This window comes from Entelurus aequoreus, linkage group LG01 (genome assembly GCF_033978785.1).
Source record: "Entelurus aequoreus isolate RoL-2023_Sb linkage group LG01, RoL_Eaeq_v1.1, whole genome shotgun sequence".
NCBI lineage: Eukaryota > Metazoa > Chordata > Actinopteri > Syngnathiformes > Syngnathidae > Entelurus > Entelurus aequoreus.
In genome coordinates, this window is record NC_084731.1 from 48,848,182 (window position 1) to 48,868,483 (window position 20,302).

The 20,302-nt window shown below is 39.8% G+C and overlaps 2 protein-coding genes across 3 annotated transcripts in view; one reads left to right on the forward strand and one right to left on the reverse strand.

Moving 5' to 3' along the window:
* The window catches only part of cse1l (CSE1 chromosome segregation 1-like (yeast)), a 46,657-nt gene extending 45,522 nt beyond the window's left edge, over window positions 1–1,135 (forward strand). For both annotated transcript variants that reach the window (XM_062054013.1, XM_062054006.1), the window contains 2 exons: window positions 346–577; window positions 644–1,135. In XM_062054013.1, the coding sequence (XP_061909997.1) occupies window positions 346–577; window positions 644–733 (322 nt within the window). In that variant the 3' untranslated portion in view covers window positions 734–1,135. The remainder of the gene's footprint in view (window positions 1–345; window positions 578–643) is intronic.
* Window positions 1–16,676, reverse strand: part of LOC133654060 (retinol dehydrogenase 10-B-like) — a 17,708-nt gene extending 1,032 nt beyond the window's left edge. The window contains exons 1-5 of the mRNA XM_062054026.1: window positions 16,170–16,676; window positions 3,614–3,712; window positions 1,841–1,986; window positions 1,639–1,770; window positions 1–1,564 (exon numbers count right to left, since the gene is read on the reverse strand). The exon at window positions 1–1,564 is cut by the window's left edge and continues 1,032 nt beyond it. Coding sequence (XP_061910010.1) covers window positions 1,444–1,564; window positions 1,639–1,770; window positions 1,841–1,986; window positions 3,614–3,712; window positions 16,170–16,619 — 948 coding nt within the window. The 5' untranslated portion in view covers window positions 16,620–16,676 and the 3' untranslated portion in view covers window positions 1–1,443. The remainder of the gene's footprint in view (window positions 1,565–1,638; window positions 1,771–1,840; window positions 1,987–3,613; window positions 3,713–16,169) is intronic.
* Window positions 16,677–20,302: the final 3,626 nt, after the last annotated feature.

Here is a 20,302-nt window from a genome sequence, read left to right on the forward strand (position 1 = left end):
AAATAAAAGATTCTCGAAAATAGCTATCCAAAATTTAAGCATGGCAGTATTAACTTGGATTTGTCTAAAGTAGGGGTGTTCAAACATTTTGACTTTTGTGGGCTCTGAACCGAGGATGTCGTCGTGGCTTGTGCAGCCCTTTGAGACACTTGTGATTTAGGGCTATATAAATAAACATTGATTGATTGACTCGGGGGGCCACATTGAGCTAAACAAAATTAGAGTACAATTCTTTTGTCCTGATGTCCGCTTTAAGTCATAAGAACGTCCCAATGTCGCTCCAATTAGTTTTATAATCTGTACTTAAAAACAACAAAGTAAATTATTTAGGATCTGTTGCTTCAGGACCCCACTGCTCCAGGCCCTCATTGGTCTATTTGAGCTGCCAGAAGATGACAGCGTCCCGGATGACGAGCATTTCATTGACATCGAAGACACGCCCGGCTATCAGACCGCTTTCTCACAACTGGCCTTTGCTGGAAAGAAGGAGCACGACCCTGTCGGGGATGCTGTTGGCAATCCCAAAATCCTCCTTGCCCAGTCCCTCCACAAGCTTTCTACAGCCTGTCCTGGAAGGGTATGTGGTATTTTTCAGCATGTGTCAAGAAAAGCATTCTATGATTTTTTTTTTTTTTTGGAGCAGGTTCCATCAATGCTGAGCACCAGTCTAAACGCTGAGGCCCTCCAGTTCCTGCAGACTTATTTACAAGGAGCCAACGTACAACTGGTGTGAGTTCAAAAGGATTTTTACACTGTTGGCTACAAGTTGAACCACATATTCCCCACAGAGGTAATCATTTACAAATGTGGCTTTTCTCTGTTGGTGGTGAGTAGTTTTTAAACATTTTAAAGACTACAAAGACCAAAAAGCTACTACAACACCATGTTTTGATTTTTGAGGCAAAAGCTGGAGAAAAAAATCCCTAATTGTTTGAGTAGTTCTGATATTGATCACTTTTTCAACCGGAAAAAAACTTCACTGAACATCTGATTTTCAAATATATATATTTTTTGATGGATTGAATTTTCTTTTGCATGTTTTCTGGAGCTTTGTTCATGTCTAGTCTGTTTCAGCGCTGTCTTTCATGTGAATGAAAATAAAAAGATGCACTTGTATAGATTGCTTATGGCATCCACATCACTTCAGTCCATAATTCGGCCCCTTTCTTGGTCAGTCCAACCCACTCACCAATGTGAATTCTCCAGATATATTGTGTCACATTAAGTCCTCAAAGTTAGTAAGTGGATAGCTGAGACCACCTGATGACTTTTTTTTAAATTGATATTTTATTGTATTATTGAGACCTGGGTTGACGTCCCATGTAACTACACTTAGCCGCTGGTACTGGTGTAAAAATATTACTACTACTGTAATCGCACATTCCGTGTCAGCAAAGAAATACACACTGTTTTGAGTAATTCTAGGTTTCAGACAGGGAGGACTCAGAAAGATTTGATATAGCCATTAGATTTTCTTTGTTCAGTGTTCTTGATGAAGGGCAGCATACATTTGTCTCCGCCCATAAAGCGATACGTGGCAACATTCGCTTCCCATGGCAGCAAACTACAAAGTGAAGAGACCGCAACACAATTAGTAGCTTGTAATGCACATCTTGTCAATAAATGAGCTGTACTTACGCTCTTGTAATAAATGGGATGTACATAAGGCGAGGGATGCAGATCATTTGCTGTTCTGCTAAGATGGCTGTCATTGACTGCTGAACTGTGTACAAAGGCTCCAACGGTGGAATTAGACTGCGAAGCTCCTTCCTGAAATAAGGATGTAACATTACCATGCAAAAAAAATGTAGCATAGAGTTTGTCTGTGAAGGAATGTCACCTTATCTCACAGCCTGCAAACATCCCTGTGTCCACAATATACGGGCAGACTAGAGTGGTTTTAATTCCGTCCAGCTCCTCTGCAAGCAACTGGTGCGCCAAGGACTCGTGGAAACCGACCGCACCAAATTTACTGGCACAGTAATCCTGCAGGGGGTAAAGAGACATCGTCATAATTCAGTCTTGTAATTGGACAGTCTTATATGCTAAACAAAAAACAATAATGGGGCAATTGCAATACAGTAGCTCCCCATTATTCACAAGGGTTACTGTATGTTCTCAGACCCTCAGCAAATTTTAAAAACCTATGAATAACTGACTAAGCCACAGGTTTTAAACTCAAGGCCCGGGGAAAACATCTGGCCCGTCACATAATTTATGTGACCCGTGAAAGCCTGATAATAAATGTGCGTCAATAAGGCATTTGTAAAAAGTGCAATGTATGCAAAAGAAGTTATTCTTAACTTTATTTGATGCAACAAGCTATTCTAAGCTTTTTATTTTTGTCATTGAAACCTTATTCAAATCAAAATTCTACGCTAGTGGAACTTAAATAACTGCCTGTCACTTTGACTTCTAAATCCAAAGCGAGTTTATTTTGGAAACGATGTGTCCCACGATAAAAATTAGTTTGATGCCCCTGGAGTCTGGACTAAGCCATAAAAATGCCTATTTGTGACACTATATTCTGCTTTCCATGCTTATAGAAAGCATTTTAAATTGTTCAATGCACAGATACTTACCATTAAGATGGGTACCAAATTCAGCACTTAGCATGAAATACAATTGAACACATGTCAAATGTTATTTTTTTTCTCCCCCAAGCAAGTAACCCACAAAAAGTATATATAAATTAATTTAAAAAAGGATGAATCAGTCAAATAAATACAGGCAAATATTGACATTAAGCCACAGACAACTGCACTCCTGAATGTTCCCAACATGGTGCAGCAATACACAAAAACAGACAAAGGGCTCATCAATTATCTACCTTTCAATTACTTTTCAATGGGGGTTAAATTTGAGATCAGTCACTTTTACATAGTTTTGGAAACCACTCCATACTTCCTGAAACTTCACAGAATAACCATTCAATGCGAGTCTAATTTTCTCCAGTTTAAGGAAATAAATCATATCTGTACCAGCGAGTGTGGCAGGGAGGCGCTGCAGCCTTAAATGCTACCAAGTTCTTTTTGGATTTGCTTAGATAAATAGTCCGCTCAGAGGATTCAGTTAAAAATTTTCGCCAACTACCAAAGACAAAGCATAAAACATTTCAGTCCAATAACTGCACAGGGATAGGCAAAGCCAAAACATATGCATTAAGTTAGCTGAAGACAGTTGACAACGATCACATAAAACTGATATTCCGTCATACAACCTGGTCACAGTCTAGTCTTAAGCCTGGTAGTCAAACTACCGTGAAGACTGTGCTTAACGTATAAACAAATCTAAGTATATGCGGGGTTGCCAATTTGCAAGCATCTGGTACTGTCTCTCTGATTAGCTTTTTTTTACTACTACACATTTGCAACAATATACAGGTATATGTTGACAACCGAAGTCATTCGTCATTTCAAAACTGTCCTTGGCAACCAGGAGCAGACACTAAATAGTGGAGAGAGGACATGGAGTGGTGACAGAAACATGACTTTACTTTTAAAAATATACCACCATAAGGATCACAAGACAAATTTGATACACAACTTACTCCCTAAATATGAAATATTTAAACAATGACTTGTATAATTACGGTTGTCGAGTTGCGTCTTACCTCCACACATGCAGTGCTGAAGAGGCCTAGAGCGCTGGCTACAGTTGTGATGTGACCATGGTTCTTTGCTTTCATCTGAGGTAGGAAGGCCTTGGTCATCTGCAAAAAAGACAATATTAGCCTCATGTGGCCTAAACTTTGTCATCTGTAGCCTGAAGTATTTGTCAACATCAACCAGTGGGCTTATGTTTCACTGCCAATAGTGTGTTAGTTATTATAAACTACAACTGTCCCCACAATCTAGGAAAGTCTTTATCACAGACAAGGGCTTACTTTATATTGTTAAAAAATATATATCGCTCTTAATTGGTACCGGGCCTAACCGTGGTAAATTAATTTCCACAAAGTAGGAATTATTCAGTATATATCAAAGGTTTTCATAGCGAGAGCATATAAACATATTTACAATATGAGAGCCATCATACTTTACAGTCTTTTGATTTAGACTTAAAATAAGCCATGGTCTTTTCTAATAGCAAATTTTATAAATGATAAATGGGTTGTACTTGTATAGCGCTTTTCTACCTTCAAGGTACTCAAAGCGCTTTGACAGTATTTCCACATTTACCCATTCACACACACATTCACACACTGATGGCGGGAGCTGCCATGCAAGGCGCTAACCAGCAGCCATCAGAGGCAAAGGGTGAAGTGTCTTGCCCAAGGACACAACGGACATGACTAGGAAGGTGGGAATTGAACCCCAGTAACCAGCAACACTCCGATTGCTGGCACAGCCACTCTACCAACTTCGCCACGCTGTCCTTATCAATCAAAGTTTATTTATATAGCCCTTAATCACAAATGTCTCAAAGGGCTGCACGAGCCACAACGACATCGCCTCAGATCCCACATCAGGGCAAGAAAAAACTCAACCCAGTGGGTGTAATGAAAAACCTTGGCGGGGACTGGTGCAATGGATGCCGAGTGGATACGGATATTACTGAAATATTGATATTTTTAGTTAACTTTGACATTTTATTATCTAAAATATCCTTTCAAAATTATCCAGAATACAGCCATTAAACTTTAACCACTTCCTGTTTAGGATTGTCATGTTGGCAGTTAATCAATAAAAACGTTTGGAAAAGCAATCGAGTGTTTCCTAAAACCGTCGCATTGGTGAAATCCACAACTGCCACAACCCATTCATTTATCATCATTCAAACATTACAATTATAACATAATTAAAACAATTATCAAAATGACACATAATAGCCAAATTAAACGTAACATAACTACAAACTTAACTAATGTGAACATAGTATATTCTAGCATAAATTAAAATACAACAAAAACAAATATAAAAACACACATATACAATGGAGTTCAGGGTGCGCATCGTGCATTCAACCAATTCTAAGCGCTGCATGGAACTTTAACTAAAAAGATGATGGTCATGTTGACTTAAGTCTGCATCTTACCGTATTGTTATTTTATCTGTTGAGTGGATAATTTACAATGAAAAGGTATTGTGCGTCGATACTGCCGCCTGTTTGCTTGCACCTGCGCTGATTAGAGTAGAGGAAGCCAATCCAGAGAGTGTTTGAAGTCAGCTGATACATCATCTTTAAACACTGTCATGTGGGACGTGGGTTACACTTGAATTTCTAGTGAGACATCCAGTGGACACATTTAGAACAGCAGTTTCTTTTGTTAAAAAAATGCAGCTAATTTCTATATTTAGCAAACTGATCTTGCCGGCCGCTGGCCAGAGTAAACCTGTTCGCCGGGCATATGTTTGACACCCCTGGGCTAAATGGTGCCTAGTACCCATTGAAAACCGAGCTAGCTTGACCACCACATATATTTAATGGGGGGAACTTGAGCTGAAAGTGACGCCAATAAAATCCAAGCAATAGCAGCGCCCTCTGCTTGTTGAGAAGAAAAATGCATGCTTTCATGTCAAAGTCTGCAAGTCGCTTTTCTGAAAAGGTCACCTTCCTTTGAACAATTTTTATAATGATAAAGTAGTTTTCTACACCACGTTATACTATCAGTCACTTAAAACATTGATCTTTAAGGCAACTCTTGCATCAGAACATATTAAAATGGGTATGCCTCATGTTATATACTGTATACTGTAAGTCCAATATGTTGTGCATATTCCGTGAAAATGAGCTTACCTTTTCATATTTTGCCACAAGACTGGCTCTCTAAGAGGATCAACATCCGAATCACATGCTTTCATAAGCGCTGGACTATAGCATAGACCTTTATTATAGTATGACCCACAACACAAAGTCACCATCTGTGCAAGTACATGAATACACCAAGTTGTATGCTCACCCCTTAAGGCACAAGTGTCAAACTCAAGGCCCGGGGGCCAAATCTGGCCCGCCACATTATTTTATGTGGCCCGCGAAAGCCTGGGAATAATGTGTTAAAGTGCTTAATCTTTTCTTAGATAGACTTACTAAATATATTTGTTATTTCCCTTTTGACATTAAAGATCATGTGCTGCATGCAATTGCATATGTTTTAAAATTCAATATTATCAAAATATAAATATTATATTATCAAAATATGAATATATTATTTTATCATGTATTCCAAAAATATTTTTTGTTAAAATTAACATAAATAATGTACTTAAATATACAGTACATATACAGTAAGACACTACAAGATTAAAAAACACACAAAAAAAACATTGAAACAAGATTTTACTGTTAAAAACAAACAAAAAAACTGGCAGCTCTGTGCTTGAATTTTACTGCTAAAAACAGTGGTATTGTTTTCCATTTATTAAAAATGTTTTATATGCTGTAAAAAAAACTGCTTTTACTGTAAAATTCTGGTGACTGAGCTGACCGTTTTTAAAGTCAAACTTAAATATCTTTTTGCAGCATATGTGAAAAAATATATTGTTATTGTATTATTTATATATACATGTATATTGATATATTACTTATTCAGTGTTTCCCATAAACTGCCAAGATAGCTGTGGGGGCGTGGCTATGGGCGTGGTCACCATGACATCATCTAGTAATTTGCATAATTTACTATTATGATATGATTTTCTCTAAAAAGGCTCAAAAAATGTATACTTACTAATTAACAGTTTTGTTTTAAACGTCCATCCATCCATCCATTTTACAATATAATTACAACACTTTATGTACATATTTGTATACAGATTTGAACAATAAGTTATTCACTGAAATATATTTATTAATTGTGGTTCTTACAAAAAATATATCTTATAAAATATAAAAGCTAAAATGTTCCTTAAAGCTCTGCCCCTTTAATTAGTGCATACTAAATAATTTAACTTTAGCCTACTACTACAACCATATTATTTACCAGCAACATAAAGTGAAACAGAGGCAGAGGTGTCCTGCCACAGTCAGTAACAAATAAACAGAAAACAGTAGTGGTGGTAGATAGACACAGAGCTTCATCAAACATCTGATCCACTGAACAAAGAGCTCCAAAAATCTTGAACTTTAGACTGCCATCAGTTTTACTCCCTACACTTAACCATGTGTTTCCTACTGCCTGCAGACTTTGCACCCTTTGTTATATACACATGTTGTGTTTCTAATATAAAAACATTTAATAAAGTCAAATACAAATAAGGCAACAAGAGAAGTATCCTACACTTCTCTTTTGTAAAGTAAATCTGAACAGCCGATATGGGCATCTACATCAACTATATGATTTGCCTGTAAAGCTGGACAGGACAAAACAAAACAAATTTTTATTTTTTTAAATTTTTTTATTTGTGGCGGACGTAAGTCTTTCGTGGCGTGCCGCCACAAATAAATGAATGTGTGGGAAACACTGCTTCTTGTTAAAAGCAGCCCTCTGAGGGCAACCATAACTGCAATGTGGCCCTCAATGGAAAGGAGTTTGACACCCCTGTCTTAATGGAAAATATTCAACAGACATTCATCAGCAACGTCTAAAAGTAGTCTCACTCACAGTAAGCATGTACAAATTGTGACTTTTTGTTTGAGCACCATTGCGCCGCCTTAGTACTCTAGGCTCTAAGACATTTGATCAGAGTTGCACATGGTAATGAAATCTTCACCTTCCTTCCTTTCTCCCACTTGAGGATGCTCCTCAGGGGCTCAATGTTTGCAGCTCCACCACCTTCATATTCCTCTTTACGGCACTTCTCGTCATGGAGATGTGTAATCTTATTGGGAAAACTGCCATATGGCCCTACTTTCTGTTTCACAGGGTCATAGTTCATAGTTCCCCTCAATGAACCGCAGCTCTGCAGTGTCATGCACCACCTTTTAGGCAAGAAATAATGATCTTGGGAGTTGTAGCTCACTTGTGTTGTCCGCTATTTAGACAATAATGGCCGTGTGTTGGAGAGTAAGTCGATACTCTTAACCCTTGTGTGGTGTTCGGGTCTGTGGGACCCGTTTTCGATTTTTATTAAAAGAAAAATTATACAATTAATTAATTTTTCAAACTGAAATTATTAATGGGTATGCCTCATGTTATATACTGTAAGTATACAGTATATACTCTCGTCATGAACACACACCATACACCCCCCCTACACATTTCTATTACATATAAGATGTCCGGGGTCCACTGGACCCGGGGCTAATAGAAGTGTGGAAATTGATGTTCTGTGTACCACACGCCCCCACACACATATACACACACACACACACACACACACACACACACACACACACACACACACACACACACACAGCAGGCCTAGACAGGAGGAGGACAGAGTGTAGGTACACAGAACATCAGAGGGTCAAATGTGCGACAAAATGAGCGCAGACAGTGTTGACAAACAATGTTGCAACCTTGTGTGGGAACCGCAGGTGCAGAAACACAAAAGAAGAATCCCTGTGGGATGCAGAAACTGGCAGATAAATTTCCATGCAACGTTCATATTGTTGTTACTCAGCCAGTGTTTGTGGGTCTTCGACTTAGACTTACTTTTTATTGTCGTTCAAATTTTAACTTTACAGTACAGATAAGAATGAAATGTTGTTGCATTAGCTCATGGTAGTGCAGGATAAAAAAGCAATAAGGTGCAGATATAAATAAATAGATTACTGTAAAGATAAATATATTGCACTTTTGCATATGCATCTACGTTTATGGATGTATGTTATATTGTCTTTATATTCCAGCGAGTTCATCCATTTTTGGGGGGAATTGAGGGGATTATTATGATGCGTTCAAGAGTCTTACGGCCTGAGGGAAGAAGCTGTTACAGAACCTGGAGGTTCTGCTACGGAGGCTGCGGACCTCTTTCTAGAGTCCAGCAGTAAAAACAGTCCTTGGTGGGGTTGGGAGGAGTCTCTGCAGATTTTCTGAGCCCTGGTCAGGCAGCGGCTTTTTGTAATCTCCTGGATAGGAGGAAGAGGAGTCCTGATGATCTTTTCCGCCGTCCTCACCACTCTCTAGAGAGACTTCCAGTCTGAGGCACTGCAGGCTCCAGTCCAGACAGAGATGCAATTGGTCAGTAGGCTCTCTATAGTGCCTCTGTAGAATGTGGTGATAATGGGGGGAGAGAGCTGTGCTCTTTTCATCCCACGCAAAAAGTGCACGCGCTGCTGAGCTCTTTTAACAAGAGCTCCGGTGTGTAGGGACCAGGTTATATTGTCAGGAACTTGGTGCTGCTTACCATCTCCACCGCTGTGCCGTTGATGAAGAGTGGAGCGTGGCTGGACTGGTGCTTCCTGAAGTCAACAATGATCTCCTTGGTCTTGTCGACGTTCAGGACCAGGTTGTTGGTTCTGCACCAGTCAACCAGATGTTTCACCTCCTCCCTGTAGTCCATGTCGTTGTTGTCACGGATGAGGCCCACTACTGTCGTGTAATTCACAATGTGGTTAGTAGTGGACCAGGCGCAGCAGTCATGGGTCATCAACGTGAACAGCAGCGGACTCAGGACGCAGCCCTGGGGGGAGCCGGTGCTCAGGGAGATGGCACTGGAGGTGTTGTTGCCCACTCTCACAGACTGGAGTCTGTCTGTGAGGAAGTCAAGCAGCCAGTTGCATAGGGGGGTACTGAATCCAAGGGGGACCAGTTTGCTCATCAAGTGCTGCGGGATGATGGTGTTGAATGCTGAGCTGAAGTCCATAAACAACATCCACACGTGTGTCCTTTCCTTCCAGATGTTCTAAGCTCAGGTGGAGTGCAGAGGAGATGGCGTCCTCTGTGGAGCGGTTAGGGCGATAAGCAAACTGGTATGGGTCGAATGTGGGGGGAAGTCTGGAGACAATGTATTCCTTTACCAGCCTCTCAAAGCACTTCATTACATATGTTTTTTGGGATAAGTCAGTATTTTAACAAAAAAGTGTTTGATTGTCAGGCATTAAAAGCCACAAAATGCAACGGGTCCATCAGACCCACAAACACTGGCTGAGTAACAACAATATGAACACCACACAAGGGTTAAGCAGGGTTATTCAACTACATTGTTTCCAGAGAGCTAAGGACCAGGTGGCTGGTTTCTTCCTTCACTACTATTATTACTCTGCTATGTCTTGGGAACCAGCATCCTCTACAGTGAACATTTTTTGTGTATTTTTTGTCAGAGTTACAGGAGTGCTCTGCGGTATTTAAGGTGTTTTGGTGCACCTGGAGCTTTCTTTGTAGGGGAGAAAGTAAGAGGTCTCTGCCTTCTTTTCTAATAACACATTTTTCCCCCTTTTATTGTGACTTTTTTCTTTGCGCTACTGCAAAAAAGGTAATCAGAGATCATCTATATCAGTGGTCCCCAACCACCGGGCCGCTGCCCGGTACCGGTCCGTGGATCGATTGGTACCGGGCCGCACACAAAAAAAATATATATATACATTTTTTTATTTTTTATTAAATCAACATAAAAAACACAAGATACACTTACAATTAATGCACCAACCCAAAAAACCTCCCTCCCCCATTTACACTCACACACTCATTCGCACAAAAGGGTTGTTTCTTTCTGTTATTAATATTTCTGGTTCCTACATTATATATCAATATAGATCAATACAGTCTGCAGGGATACAGTCCGTAAGCACGCATGATTGTATTTTTTAATGACAAAAAAAAAAGTTTTTTTATTTTTATTTTTTTTATTCCCCCCGAAATTTTCAAGTTACAAGTTACAAAAAGGTTGGGGACCACTGATCTATATGACAGCGCTCTACACTGTAAACAAAATTCAGAAGTTACTGTTTTTTTCTTTGTTTCTTGCATTGAACAAAGAGAGCGCAGTCTAGCACAGAGGTGTCAAAGTCGTTTTCACTGAGGGCCACCTCGCAGTTATGTTTGGCCCCAGAGGGCCGCTTCTAGCAGTGAATACTATTATTAAACCATTTTTTTAATGCATTAGTAGATTTTTTTTTAAACTAAAATGTAAAAAAAAATATGGTAAGTTGCAATAATTTCACCTCAAAATTTAGTGTGTAGTACTGTAAATGGAAAAACCAGTTAATTTCACAATTTTACCATGAAATCTATTGCTACTTTTACATTGCACAATTTGATGGATAACTTGCTTTGAAATCATTATTATTTATTTATATTTAAAAATAAGAGAGAATGAATATATTTAGTAAGAAAAGTCACAGTACTTTATTGATATATTATTTCCAGGCTTTCGAGGGCCCCCGGGCCTTGAGTTTGACACCTGTGGTTTAGCAAGTCAAATTCCTTGTGTGTCAAACATACTGTACTTGGCCAATAAATCTGATTCTGTTTCTGATTACGTTAAAAAAAAAACTGGCAGCTCAGGTGGCAGAATTTTACTGTAAAAGTTCTACTGTTTTACGGTAGTTCGGTGATAAAACCACCATACATTTCACGGTAAAATTTTGGTGACCGAGTTGTCAGTCTTTTACTGTAAAAATCTGCCCTTTTTAACAGTGTACAATACTGTCATATAGATTAAGAGTTTTTAACCTTTTTGATCTCGGGCTCTAACTCTTCCACTCTAGAGAGGCCAGGTGCCAACTCAAATATTACCATTGCATTAGTATTCATACTCTTGGTTTAATTCATAGTCAATAACTAAAATGTGCGATTTTGCAAAAAATTGCATGTGAATGCTGCGCAAACCCTGCCTGGAAAAGCACGAGCCATCAATATGCACAAGTAAAACTGAAATGCTCACGTTAGCATGCCGGATGTGTTAATCACTAAATATCAATTTAACACATGAACCTTAGGCGAAGGTCAAGCTGATTAGATAAGTACTAACCAAATATACTGCATAAGATGGGACTCATAAAGAACTGACAAAAATAAAGTTAATTATATTGTGCTAAAATATAAACATAATTAATATATATGTTTCTTAAGTTAAATCAATAAAGTTATAAAGTGCAAATTAAAATACAGTTTCATCACTTTAGGCATCATTTTTGTGCTTAAACATATGACTTTAACTCCAGACTCGTTCTGTTTGCTTCATATTGTCATTACCATCAGGGAAAAGTGTATTACAACTGAGTACCGCTGCGGACTATATGGACCACAGCTAAGAAGCAGATCTTTTTTGACATAGTACAAAATTACAGTTTTACAGTGTCGTGTGTGGCGACTGCTATCAATTATAGTCTGGAGCACCACGCACGGGGGTCTGACGTGGTATTCATATGGATATTAAAATCCCCCATTATAATTATATTGTCTGCGTGCGTCACTAGATCAGCGACAAACTGAAAAATTAACTGATAAAATCCAAATAGGGCCCAGGGGGGTGGCAGATAACCAGATAGAGAGGTAGCGGTGTGACAGACCTTATAGTAAGCACCTCAAATGATTTATATTTATTACTTAGGTTAGGGGTAAGGTTAAGGTTCTCATTGTATTTTAGTGCGACCACTCCAACCCTTTTAAGGGGACGGGCAATATGTGCATTCGTATAGTTAGGAGGAGATGCCTCGTTAAGCGGGAAAAATTAGTCTAGTCTTAGCCAGGTTTCGCTGAGACTAATAACGTTAAGATTGTTGTCTCTAATGACCTCATTAACTCATTTTGGGAGCCAATGATCTGATGTTTAAAAAGCCCATATTATAGGTAGTGGGCTGTTTTGAGTAATTAATGTTTTGTGATGGTATCTGCAGTAGTGATATTACAAACCCCGTTTCCATATGAGTTGGGAAATTGTGTTAGATGTAAATATAAACGGAATACAATAATTTGCAGATCCTTTTCAACCCATATTCAATTGAATGCACTACAAAGACAAGATATTTGATGTTCAAACTCATTAACTTTATTTTTTTTTGCAAATAATAATTAACTTAGAATTTCATGGCTGCAACACGTGCCAAAGTAGTTGGGAAAGGGCATGTTCACCACTGTGTTACATGGTGTTTTCTTTTAACAACACTCAGTAAACGTTTGGGAACTGAGGAGACACATTTTTTAAAGGCCTACTGAAACCCACTACTACCGACCACGCAGTCTGATAGTTTATATATCAATGATGAAATCTTAACATTGCAACACATGCCAATACGGCCGGGTTAACTTATAAAGTGACATTTAAAATTTCCCGGGAAATTACGTCGCGGTATGATGACGTATGCGTGTGACGAAGTCAGTTTAACGGAAGTTATGGTACCCCGTAGAATCCTATACAAAAAGCTCTGTTTTCATTTCATAATTCCACAGTATTCTGGACATCTTTTGCAATTTGTTTAATGAACAATGAAGGCTGCAAAGAAGACAGTTGTAGGTGGGATCGGTGTATTAGCAGCGGACTACAGCAACACAACCAGGAGGACTTTGTTGGAGAGCAGACGCGCTAGCCGCCGACCTCACCTTGACTTCCTACGTCTCCGGGCCGCAAAACGCATCGGGTGAAGTCCTTCGTCCTTCTGCCGATCGCTGGAACGCAGGTGAGCACGGGTGTTGATGAGCAGATGAGGGCTGGATGGCGTAGGTGGAGAGCTAATGTTTTTAGCATAGCTCTGTGCGGTCCGGTTGCTAAGTTGCTAAGTTAGCTTCAATGGCGTCGTTAGCACAGCATTGTTAACCTTCGCCAGCCTGGAAAGCATTAACCGTGTATTTACATGTCCACGGTTTAATAGTATTGTTGATTTTCTATCTATCCTTCCAGTCAGGGGTTTATTTTTTTTGTTTCTATATGCAGTTAAAGCACGATGCTATCATGTTAGCTCGTAGCTAAAGCATTTCGCCGATGTATTGTCGTGGAGATAAAAGGCACTGAATGTCCATTTCGCGTTCTCGACTCTCATTTTCAAGAGGATATAGTATCCGAGGTGGTTTAAAATACAAATCCGTGATCCACAATAGAAAAAGGAGAGTGTGGAATCCAATGAGCCAGCTTGTACCTAAGTTTCGGTCAGAGCGAAAAAAGATACGTCCATCACTGCCTCTGAAGTCCTTCACTGTAACGTTCCTCATCTACGAATCTTTCATCCTCGCTCAAATTAATGGGGTAATCATCACTTTCTCGGTCCGAATCTCTCTCGCTCCATTGTAAACAATGGGGAATTGTGAGGAATCCTAGCTCCTGTGACGTCACGCTACTTCCGGTACAGGCAAGGCTTTTTTTTATCAGCGAGCAAAAGTTGCGAACTTTATCGTCGATTTTCTCTACTAAATCCTTTCAGCAAAAATATGGCAATATCGCGAAATGATCAAGTATGACACATAGAATGGATCTGCTATTCCCGTTTAAATAAAAAAAATAATTTCAGTAGGCCTTTAAGCTTCTCAGGTGGAATTCTTTCCCATTCTTGCTTGATGTACAGCTTAAGTTGTTCAACAGTTCATCTGTTATGGTATTTTAGGCTTCAAATGCGCCACACATTTTTAATGGGAGACCGGTCTGGACTACAGGCAGGCCAGTCTAGTACCCGCACTCTTTTACTATTAAGCCATGTTGATGTAACACGTGGCTTGGCATTGTCTTGCTGAAATAAGCAGGGGCGTCCATGGTAACATTGTTTGGATGGCAACATACTGTATGTTGCTCCAAAACCTGTATGTACCTTTCAGCATTTATGGCGCCTTCACAGATGTGTAAGTTACCCATGTCTTGGGCACTAATACACCCCCATACCATCACAGATGCTGGCTTTTTAACTTTGCGCCTATAACAATCGGGATGGTTCTTTTCCTCTTTGGTCCGGAGGACACGACGTCCACAGTTTCCAAAAACAATTTGAAATGTGGACTCGTCAGACCACAGAACACTTTTCCACTTTATATCAGTCCATCTTAGATGAGCTCAGGCCCAGCGAAGCCGACTGCGTTTCTGGGTGTTGTTGATAAACGGTTTTCGCCTTGCATAGGAGAGTTTTAACTTGCACTTACAGAAGTAGCGACCAACTGTAGTTACTGACAGTGGTTTTCTGAAGTGTTCCTGAGCCCATGCGGTGATATCCTTTACACACTGATGTCGCTTGTTGATGCAGTACAGCCTGAGGGATCGAAGGTCACAGGCTTAGCTGCTTACGTGCAGTGATTTCTCCAGATTCTCTGAACCCTTTGATGATATTACCGACCGTAGATGGTGAAATCCCTAAATTCCTTGCAATAGCTGGTTGAGAAAGGTTTTTCTTAAAATGTTCAACAGTTTGCTCACGCATTTCTTGACAAAGTGGTGACCCTCGCCCCATCCTTGTTTGTGAATGACTGAGCATTTCATGGAATCTACTTTTATACCCAATCATGGCACCCACCTGTTCCCAATTTGCCTGTTCACCTGTGGGATGTTCCAAATAAGTGTTTGATGAGCATTCCTCAACTTTATCAGTATTTATTGCCACATTTCCCAACTTCTTTGTCACGTTTTGTTGGCACAAATTCTAAAGTTAATGATTATTTGCAAAAAAAAAATGTTTATCAGTTTGAACATCAAATATGTTGTCTTTGTAGCATATTCAACTGAATATGCGTTGAAAATGATTTGCAAATCATTGTATTCCGTTTATATTTACATCTAACACAATTTCCCAACTCATATGGAAACAGGGTTTGTAATAACGTTACGTTTATTTTGTGTAGTGCGCCTTAAATAATTTAAATGACATCTAGGAGTTGATATGATGGGGATCTTGAGATTATTTGCTTTGTGCTGCGATAGATTGAACGTGTCATAATTTACCACCTGTGCAGAGTGCATGTTTGTATTATTTTATCTATTTATTAATAGTACAATATGGTCCCTACTCTAGTAAACCACTTAGTGAAAGTGAAGTACTATGTGTGTACTGTGACTGTGGTGCTCCCTTCACACGCCAATGCACACACTCTGGCTGAATAGATGTTACATAACTCCCGCCAGTGTGGGTAGATGGTGCCACCATTAATTATGACATAGTGCAACATGTAGATGGTGCCACAATTAATTATGACATAGTGCAACATGTAGATGGTGCCACCATTAATTATGACATAGTGCAACATGTAGATGGTGCCACCATTAATTATGACATAGTGCAACATGTAGATGGTGACACCATTAATTATGACACAGTGCAACATGTAGATAGTGCCACCATTAATTATGACATAGTGCAACATGTAGATAGTGCCACCATTAATTATGACGTAGTGCAACATGCATAATAACACCGTCAATGCGCGTCAGTCTCACCCAAAACAAAGCGTGACAATTGACGAGCAGCGTGCGCTCCAGAAGCTCGTCGGGGCAGTCCAGGAGCCTCCTTCCGGCCACCACCCCCGCGTTGTTCACCAGCATGGACACGTCGCCCACTTCCGCCCTGACTCGCTCCGCAGTGTGGTAGATGCTCTCCCGGCACGACAGGTCCACGGTGTAGGCGTGCACCCGGACGCCGTGCTCCCTGGCCAGCTGGGCGGTGCGCTCGTTGGCGGCCGTGTTGCAGTCCCACAGCACCAGCTGGGCGCCCTCTTTGGCAAACTCCACCGCGAACAGGCGGCCCAGCGCACCTCCTGCCCCGGTGATGAGGCACACTTCCCCGTCGATGCTCTTTAGCCTCGGCCGGAGGAAAGTCTGCACCACCGCGGCCAGGATAGCGTAGGTCAGGTCGATGAGCATCAGCACCAAGTCCACGATGATGATCATGGTGACGATCTTTGACTTATTCTCGCCCCCCTAGTGAGTGGGACTTGCGTGTGTGTGTCTAGATGTGTGTGTGTGATGACATTTTATATAACCGGATTAGCACTGGGACGTTTAGTGGACCAATAGAACACGCTTTTGTTGTCAGATGTCAGAAAGAGAACACAACTCCACTCAGGAGATTATTACTGATAGACACGTAGACATTACATATTTTAACACGCAAATTATTGCTGAAATGGCCATCCAATTTACTATATTTACGACAAAAAAAAAAAATATATATATATATATATGTTTTTTTTTTGTTACTAAATCAACATAAAAAACACAAGATACACTTAGTTAGTGCACCAAACCAAAAACCCTTCCTCCCCCATTTACACTCATTCTCACTCATTCTTACTCATTCACACAAAATGGTTTTTTCCTTCTGTTATTAATATTCTGGTTCCTACAATATATATCAAAATTATGAATGTTGTCTGTCTATCTGTGTTGGCCCTGCGATGAGCGCGACTTGTCCGGGATGTACCCCACCTTCCGCCCGAATGCAGCTAAGATAGGCTCCAGCACCCCCGCGACCCTTAAAGGGACAAGCGGTAGAAAATGGATGGATGGATGGCTATTGTTTGTAATTGTTCATGACCGTTCATAAACCCTAAAAATAAAGGACATCCGGAGGCATTTTACATGTTTTATTTTTAATTTAATTGTTTATTTCAATGATGTCAATTTAGTTAGGAAATATCCCAAATTAGTTTATAAGATTTAAAAAAAAAAATATTGTCCAGCAACTTTTTTGTGTATAGAGTACAGTAATACCTTTTTAATTTACCAGATGAATTGGTTCTGTGACCGAGCTCTTAACTGAAAGCACTTGTAGCTGAAATTGTCAGCCATTGAATTCATGAATTTTATTGTTGTTGAATTTAACAAACTTTTTTTTAAACCTCACTTCTAGATCAGACCTGGGCAAATTATTTTTTTTAGATCTTTACAACAGTGTTTTTCAATCTTTTTTGAGCCAAGGCACAATTTTTTCATTAAAAAAATCCGGAGGCACACCACCAGCAAAAAACATTAAAAAATGAAACTCAGCAGCCGATATTGACGGTAAAATGTCGTTCTCGCAATTGTTGGATATGAATTCAAACCATAACCAACCATGCATCACTATAGCTCTTGTCTCAAAGTAGGTGTACTGTCACGACCTGTCACATCATGCCGTGACTTATTTGGAGTTTTTTGCTGTTTTCCTGTGTGTAGTGTTTTAGTTCTTGTCTTGTGCTCCTATTTTGGTGGCTTTTTCCTGTTTTGTTGGTATTTTCCTGTAGCAATTTCATGTCTTCCTTTAAGCGCTATTCCCCGCACCTGCTTTGTTTTAGCAATCAAGAATATTTCAGTTGTGCGGACGCTATCCTTCTTTGTTGATTGTCATGTCATGTACGGATGTACTTTGAGGACGCCATCTCTGCTCCACACGCTGTAAGTCTTTGCTGTCGTCCAGCATTCTGTTTTTGTTTACTTTGCAGCCAGTTCAGTTTTAGTTTTGCTTTGCATAGCTATCCCAAAGCTTCAATGCCTTTACTTAGGGCACTCGCCTTTTGTTTTTTTCTGGTTTAAGCATTAGATACCTTTTTACCTGCACGCTGCCTCCCGCTGTCGTCTGCATATTGTGATCATGACAAACCATCGTCGTCGTTCCCGACATCTACAAAGCAATTAACTAACTGCTGCCACCTACTGATATGGAAGAGTATTACATGGTTACTCTGCCGAACTCTAGACAGCACCGACACTTAACAACGGCACATTATTTGCGGATTATAATTACTGGTTTGCAAAAAATACTTTTAACCCAATTAGGTGAAATCACATAATCTACCACGGCACACCAGACTGTATCTCACGGCACACAAGTGTGCCGCGGCACAGTGGTTGAAAAACACTGCTTTATAAGATGGAAACTGTAGCTGCCATTATGATGTGCAGTGATGTTTTCAAATGACCGTAAGTCTTGAACTATACAAAGTATTTCAATGGTTGGAATCTGTACTTTTGCATGATATACTAGTTACTATGGTAATCTAATTAGTTACTATGGTCATCTAATTAGTTACTATGGTAATCTAAGTCACAGCAGCTCAGACGAGGCATCAAGCAGTGTGGGTGGGGAGCGTTTCCAGAGTGTTTCCAGAGCAGCCAGCCTGAAATGCAGGTGTCAGGGACAGACGCGGAAGGATATTTTTACATCAAAGTTCTAAAGTGATATATCAGATGTGTCAGATTGTAGGTGTTTTTTTTTTTTACCCTTCGCGTTCATATTTCGCCGTGTTTGTTGCATTTTTGTTGCGTTTCGCTTGATTGTAAAATACGTCCATCGAGACGGTGTCCATCCATCCATCCATCTTCAACCGCTTATCCGGAATCGGGTCGCGGGGACAACAGCTCCAGCAAAGACCCCCAGACTTCCCTCTCCAGAGCAACATTTGCGACTTCCTCCTGGGGAATCCCTTCATAGTTAATATTGTAAATCCCACATTCTTTATTTTCATGTACATTCTGGGTGTCTCATTCAGTAGAAAATGTTAAATTCCATTCTGTTTTTTAAGGCGTCATAACGTTTTTAGCGTTCAATCAAACATTATTGTGAGGTTTTGTATTAGTGTTCCTTAAAATAGATATACCGGCCCACAGACACATTTTTTTTTCTAAATTTGGCCCCCCGAGTCAAAATAATTTCCAATGCCTGTTTTAGATAATGATAACAACAATCCATGTAGTACTGTACAAACAGTAAAAAGTAATGTAATAACGTACAGCAGTGAGCTTGGTGAGTGGACTTCTACTGTATCTTCTTCCAGCTGTTTCAGCAGCTTTTCTATCATTTCATTGGTAAATGTCCGCCGTTTAGATATTATTTTAACGTCCTTCGCTGGCGTCATCGACTCCTTCTGTTTCAGTTTGGTGCAGAGCAGCTGTGATACCGCTTTACGAAGTTAGCTACACTCAATCATGATTTATTTTTTTAACTTAATGATGATCATCCACTTCTTCTCAGCTGTGTCCTTCTTCCTTCCCATGGTTGGATAAGAAAGTTATGTCGATCTCTAACTATAAGCTAATTCTAAGACCAGATGTTTCTGTCGGGTCGTTTGGGATTCACTGGGACTTTTGCTCCAACAACTAATGTCGGGGATGCTTGTAACTCAAATTTTTACTTGCAACTGGAAGCATAAGAACAAACCGAGAGACAGCTTTTATCTCAAAATACTCAATATGACTCAAAATGATCCAAAACATTCACACTTTTGTTGTTCTACACCAAAATCCATCAGTTGTTTTTTATCCTTCGTCTTCTCCATATTTTGGCGCGTTCCTCCTTCCACTTTTCTCATCCAATTCATACTGTTCCAACTTCAAAATGTTCAACCTATTCAGGAATCCCGGGCTTTTCCATCGAACATTTCCCAAAATTCTCATTTTTTCCTAGACAGTTTTCCCATTCAAAATGGAAAAAAATGAAAACTTCCACATTTTTCCACCGATTCAAACCATTCCACCTGCAACACATTTCACTCATCCTGGAAATTCAAGGTATTATTTTTCCAAGTTAAAAAATTTCGCATAATTCTCAGTTTTTCGGGACATTTTTCCCATTCAAAATGAACAAAAATAGAAAC